At 45.6% G+C, this 7077-nt stretch overlaps 1 protein-coding gene across 1 annotated transcript in view; it reads right to left on the bottom strand.

The window, feature by feature from the left end:
* The window catches only part of GAN (gigaxonin), a gene marked incomplete at its 5' end in the record, with an annotated part of 40541 nt that extends 33465 nt beyond the window's left edge, over nt 1-7076 (bottom strand). Inside the window, one exon of the mRNA XM_019535444.1 lies at nt 6919-7076. Coding sequence (XP_019390989.1) covers nt 6919-7076 — 158 coding nt within the window. The remainder of the gene's footprint in view (nt 1-6918) is intronic.
* Nucleotide 7077: the final 1 nt, after the last annotated feature.

Below are 7077 nucleotides of genomic sequence, written 5' to 3'. Positions count from 1 at the left end.
CAGCTCAACGTAACTACATCTAGACTAGGGCTGTGATCATAGATATGCAAGGATGGAAAGGACCACAAGGCAGGATTATCTTTGACAGACCATCCCACTCAAGTGGCTGCCCATCTTGCTCTCAAAAGCATCCTCGGATGGAGATTCTACAACCACCTTGGGTAGCCTTTTCCAGTGCTTAACTACTCTAATAGCAAGACAGCTCTTTCTAATATCCAACCTCAAATTTTCCCGTCTGAAATTACCTGAACTATGCCCTTAGCTAACACTGTTACCAGCAAAGTTAAGTGGAGCCTTAGCCTTACTCACTTCCTCTGAGCTGTTCCGTTACGCCAGTATATCTATGCCACTGTCTACAAGTAGTACCTAAAGAGCCAAGGTGCATTCTTCTGCTCAAGCTTAGATTGTACTATGTGATTCAAGTGCCAGAGATGCTACAAAGTCTTCTATCTCCTATAAGCCAGGCAGCTAGCCTTGAATGTAACGTGATCAGATAAATATACATGCATAAAGTGCCTTTGGAAACATTAATTCACCAGCCAGCCTCTGTGCATAGCACAGTAGGTCTACACTGAAAACACCATGCCAGGAAGTGATGCTCTCAACCATGCTACACTACTCCGTGCAAGCCACTTTCCAAAGAGGAAGAGACTAGCTGGATCTGGGCTGTTCCATTAGCGGACCAATAAATCTTCCCACAATGCTATGCAGTTTCACTGTTCCCTTTCATGAGTCAGCACATGTGGAGAAGTATGGACAGTTTGTGGACATCACTGGCCAGCACAGTAAGCAGCACTAGCTGCCAGGTGAAGGAATATTCATCTAAAATCACAATAGCTGCATCCACACGAGCATGCATGTTGGTTTACACAGGTACAAGAAGCAGCAGTACACCTTGTGCCACTGCTATATGTTCCCAGGCAATGCCTGTGCCATGTATCTTCTGGCACGCAGCAGGTTGCCCCAGCTGGGGTAGGGAAGGCTGGGGCCAGCATTGGCCCCAGCAGCCTTACCTGGGGTTCTGGGGGTCTCCTAGGCTTGCAGCAGCAGTTCTGCTGCTCGGAGCCTGGCTGCCAGCTGGAACGTGGCTCCAGCCAGCCAGGCTCCAGTTTTGGGTGGCATGCGCTGCCCCTGTGTGCCATTCTTGCATAGGTTTTTTTTTGAGTCCTGGATATCCTGGGGTTAAAAACCCCCAAACAAACAAAAAAACCCATGCTGCTACCTTCCATCACAGAGAACAGATGAGTGTACAGTATGCAGTGCTGCAGATATACATCTGTGGCGCCACGTACCACATGACTGCACTTACCTGCAAGTGACCAATGTGTTCTTAAAGCAAACCTCCTTGCTTACTGGACATACCAAATTACCCATTCATCTCTAGTTTAGTAGAAGTGCAGCTAGACAGGTCCTATATTTTCAAGGCATTGAACGTGTAAAAGGCTGGAGAAGAGACAGGGCCCCCAACAGCCTGGCCCCATAGGCAACTGGTTGGAGGGACGGAAGGGGGAAGGCACATGCCCCCGACAGGGCTGTTCCTGATGCTTCCGGCAGCTTCTGTGGGTGCTTGCCAGCCATATCCCCACCACTGCCGGCTTCTGTTGGTGCCCCCCAGACTCAGGAGGCACCAGTCACCCATGCCTGGCCCCCATAGAAATAAGTTCTTATGGGCCCTACAGATTGTAAACTAGATTAAGCACATTCTCTGGAGGGCACCTGCACCCACATCACATTAGGTGCTTGCTAAGAGAGGCTGACGGGAAGCACACCCATGTTGAAATTTTGTACGGTAGGTTCAGAATTGCTCCTTGCTCTTCAGGACCTTCTTCCATTTTTCTCAGAACCTTCTGAACTGCAACAGATAATTCAGCTGCAAACAACTACTGAGAAGCCTCCTCATTCTGATCTACATATGCCGGAATTACAAGTCAGTCTAAGCAATCTTCATGCAAATCTCAAAAACAGATGATATTCTTCTTGCTGTGGCCACACCAATCTTTCGGCACAAACAAAAGTTGAGCTCACACCCAGCCACCCCCTCAGAAAATCCCATACTTCTCCATTTTCCACTCACACCCTAAACAAAGCATTCAGATGGTGATGTGGACACACATCTTCTGATGCTTGTCCACCAACGGATTTGCTCAAGGGCATAATTCATTTGATACAGCTGGAACCAAAAAACCACAGAACCCTGGACTGATTCCTGTGCTGACAGCTCTCTCCATTTCTTCCCCAGTTAGGTTACATTTTCAAATGCCACCTAACACACTGAACAACATGCCTGCCCACCCCATTTTTTCTTACCCTAGCTATGGTTCTGGGCTTGGTAGATAAATTCCTCTAATATTTAAGCTGGGACCTGCCCATGGAAGCAAAATGAATCAATTGATGTACTGACAACTTATGAGATGTTTTGTAGTATCAAGGCCTTAAGACAGACTCCCTGGGCTTAACAGAAAGCCATCAATATGTTAAGTCTCTTGCACGATCCTGAATGTAACAAACTTTACACAGTTCATAAGAAATACCGCCTTCTTTGAAAAGAGTAATTCCTTTCACAATAAATGAGGCTAAAGATCACAGTAACTAAATACAACCTCAAGATGAACTACAGAGTAAAGATGCGATGGTTTTGACTTTACCACCCCTCCATGATGTATAGAAATGGCCTCAAAATAAATTTTTAAAAGTCCTCCCACCCCTCATTTCTGATTTCCATAGACTAGAAATTTCATTCCATAGCTTATTAGCCACAGGCCTCTTCTAAGTTTTAGATTTAAAAATAGAGGGTTAATATGCAATGATCCAGTTTATTTCAGAAAAGAAGAGACAATGAAACTGGCAAGTTCTCTGGGTACCTTTGTTCTCTAGTGCTGGCAGCCTCTCCAGTTCTGCTGAATATAAAGGCCAGTGAAATCAGGCTAGAGCACTGGAATAAGAAATAAGTTTCAAGTAGTGGAGACAGGGAAACAAGCAGCATAAGTAGAAGGTAGGCTCTTTAGGGATAGCAGTGAAATATGTTGAAGCCCAAAGGAATTCACCAATATTAGGAAGTTGAGAATAATATTTTTTGAATGTTAAGATACACACATGAAAATAACTTAATTAGTGTGTGCTTTGTCTGCTCACCTTGCATAACAGATTGCAAGGTTTTGCTCTACAAGATTGAATATGATTTTGATTTTTACCCTTGCCTAGTACTGGTTTCTCTGACCCTTAACGGAGTGTAGGAAGGAAGAAGGGGAAAGGAGGAGGAAGGCTGATTTTCATCATCCCACCTATATCTTACAGTTTATTATTCAGAGGTATGTAACATGCACTGACTTATCACTTTTATTCCAAGGAATATGTCTTGCTCTGAGGTTCTAAGATATCAACAAATACCTAAGAGATTCAAAATTAGACTTTCATTGCAAAAATCTAGTCTATTTTATGTAAATGGATACTCCAATATCCTGTCAAAATTAGCCTTGCCAATATAATCTTTCCCTAAACTCTCCTCACAATCCAGGAATTTTAATAAGGTATCTCCAAATCTTACTTGTGATTATCTAAAGTACTAGCAGCAACAAATGACTAAGAACAATTCTGTTGGCAGCAAGACACTTTTAAAATATTGAGACAAATCCTACATTACTTGTACTAATTTAATGTTAGTTTCTTTGTTTATTCTTTTATCACAGATCTCCCTCTCTCTCATCCTTGATAATTAAGGCACAGAACAAATGCTTTCTGCTACTTGCATTTTTCATGATCTTTTACAGTTATCACAGTGCACCTTCTCTTATTATTCTTTTGTATTTTATACCTAATCTTAGACCCCATCCCGTCTCGTGCCCTTGGAAAGTTCAAGTGTTATGGTTTAACAATTGTATAGGCTCGGACAGAAGTGGCCACCCCATAGCATGTACCACAAGTAGCCAGTGTGTTTGTATAGGAGCCATGGGTGCCAAGTGAAAGACTGCATCAGCAATGGGAGTCAGGGTGACACTCAGAGTGGGCAGAGATTTGGGGGGAGTGGTGGCTTGAGGTGTTGACCCTGTGAGGGCAAGTACCACCAGATTTAGTATTGCCACTTCCTGCTGCCAACAGGATCTGGCAGCTCTGGGAGACAGCGGTGGATGATTAGCGTGGCACTGCTGCATACTCTAGACTTAACTCGTAGCATACTTACCCAAAAAGACTGGCCATCAAACGGGTTAGAGAACTGGTACTACATAATCATGAAGCCACATTTAGAAGTTAACTACCAAGTTCATATTTCTTTCTGGATAGTTTATTCAGTTTTCACTAAGACCTTTGAAGCTGTTACCGTGTTATTTGAAAAGGCGTGTAGAACTGCCACAAACATAGTGAACGCTGAGCAGTAAAGCATCTGTGATACCTGCTTTTCCTGCTGTCAAATAAGACAGCATATCTGATTCATGACAGTGCAAAGAGTATCCCCCTTGGACATTAAGTAAACTTGACAGGCACATGAAGTGTTAACAGCATTGTGCCAAGGTGCTTCTCTTCAGTGACTCTTCGTTTATTATACATAACAACTTGGAACAATTTGCAAAACCTAAAGTCAAGCAAGCTGAAGTCTAAAACCAAGCAGTATTGCCTGATGGACCCCAGCTCACACAACAACTATTCAAGTCCTTTAAATACACCTCACCCATATCTAGCTCAATTTATGCAAGTTTTCATGACAACTTGTGCAGGAAGGGTGCATGCAACTGGCCTGACTCTATGAACATCTCAGAATATTAGCAGGGCTCTATTACTGTTTTGGGATTTACTTAAAAAAAATAATACTGAGAAGTATATTTCCACTTAAAAAATAAAAGAGTTGCTCCATCTATTAATGGTAGAAAAAATCCTTCAAGTTTTACAATGTAATCTATGGAAATTCATTATTTTTAATCCATGTACTCTCCCTCAATCATGTAATATAAATACATCAAGAAGGGGCATAATTTCACTATTTTATATTACTGGACTCATCAGCTTTGAGTCTTGAAGAAGTAGGGCTGGAAGGGATTTCCAGAAGTCATCTAGTCCAACTCGCTGCTTGAGGCAGAAGCATCCCTACCCACACCATCCCATACAACCATAATTTAAGCTCTATGTAAGACTGCCGTCAATCACCAACATAGACCTAACACCCTAACCTGTCACAGGTAAAGCAGGTGAACCACAGCAACCAACATCCTGCTTCTATGAAACGTTGTCAATATAAGCTCAAGAGGTCCCGGGTAGAGGACAATGCCTCCTGCTACAGAAGAACAAAATCTCCCGCAGTCCATATCAATGACCATGGGGTGAAATTCCTTCTTGACTCCAAATACAGGGTTGGTGTGACCCTGAGCCGAAGGGCAAGATCACAGTAGAGAAATTCCCCTGCACTTGCTGAACCAGAACCACTAGTGAAGAGGTTTAAATGCACACGCAGCCCAGGACCAACTCTGTTCTATACCAATTCAGAAGCCACAATTGTGCTGCATATTCTGTGTCCTTCCCTGCACTTGCTGGTCCCTGGACTCAGCATGATTTTGGCCGCACCTGCTGCTGACACCCGTTACCAACAGCTCATTTCCCCCTGGCCTACCCCGGCTTTCATATCTCTACTGAGATCCAAAGTAGATCTTCCCTACTGTCAAGGTAAATGAATGGCAAAGGTTAGCGTGAAGACAAAAGCAGCTTTTCAATGCCCCAATCAAATTTACAAAGTCAAAAATGGATGTACTTCAGAACCCACGAACGCTCTCTGGGAAGCTCACATGCTGCCAGAAACAAAATAGCAGCTGTCATCCACAACATAAACAATGAGCCTATCTAATGCCAAATCCAGCCCTATTGATCTTTAAACCAATAATGAAGCAAGATGACTAGTTTACAAACTCTGGCAGAGTCAAACTGTCGGATGAAGTTACAAAAAGCAAAACAGCCAAACCCGAAGTGCTGACATTGCTTGGTGCCTCTGACAGGCCGAACGCAGGCAGAGCCAGTTGTGGGGTACTCATGCACAGTCCTGCAAGCACTGTGCAAAATCTACACACGTTACCAGGAAAACAAAACAAGTTAGTGTTGAGACACAGCTCTTTATCTAATAATCCCCCTATTACCCACTCAGTTTTACTTCCCTGCCTTGCTGTTTTAAATCTGGATTTTAATATCGCTTAGATCAGGGGTTCTTCGATCAGGTTAGGTCTGGCCTCACAGGCTGGGATTCAGCACCGTATCTAGACTCCTGGTGGTGCCAGGTGAACTTTTAGTATTGGACCCCCTTTGGCTGGAGATAATGATGATAATAATTTTAAAAATCACCATTTTCAGGTCCCCTCTCTGTCCAGGCCGCCCAGTTTGCCCGCACTAAGGGTGGTCCACGGGGCAGACTGAGCTACGGACCTCCCCTGCCCTGCTCTATACCAGATCCAGCACCCGCAATGCCCGCTCTGGGGCCTGCACCACACAGGGAGCATCCACACAAGACACCTTACGCGCAGGAAATCAACACCCTCTACATGTGCTTGGCAATGAGGGCGCCGCAGATGAATGGATCGTGCTGCCTGCCAGATACAAGCAGTATCCAGCAGCACAGCAAATTAAACACACGTTTCGGATTAGTTTACTCCAGCTCAAACTGAGTCACATTAACTGCACGTGTAGATGGTGTCTCCCACACACGTCCAGAAGTGCACGCTGGTTCCAGGACTGGTTGGAGCGGGCATCGCAGGCCGAGCAATCCAGCAGCAGGGGCTGGGGGCACTGGGTCCTGCCATCCCAAGGACATGCAACATCCTCTCAGAGTGCCCTGGCTTTCGACGCGCCACCGGGGCACAGGGACGTGACAGCTCCGAGGGGCTCCCTGCGGCCTGCCGGGCCCAGCCCCTCTCAGGCCTCCCCGCGCCCCCTCAGGCCTCCCCGCACCTGATGTAGGGGCTGGCGGCCGCCAGGATGTTCTTCTGCACCGGGATCTCGGCGCCCTCCAGCACCAGGTGCGCGTCGCAGAAGCGGCTCTCGGCGCGGAACGAGCGCAGCGCCCGCAGCAGCCGCGCCGCATGTTGCGGGTCCGACACGGCGCGGGGC

Source organism: Crocodylus porosus, unplaced genomic scaffold (genome assembly GCF_001723895.1).
Source record: "Crocodylus porosus isolate Cpor-Errol unplaced genomic scaffold, CroPor_comp1, whole genome shotgun sequence".
Lineage (NCBI taxonomy): Eukaryota > Metazoa > Chordata > Crocodylia > Crocodylidae > Crocodylus > Crocodylus porosus.
This window is presented reverse-complemented; position numbering and strand designations above follow the sequence as displayed.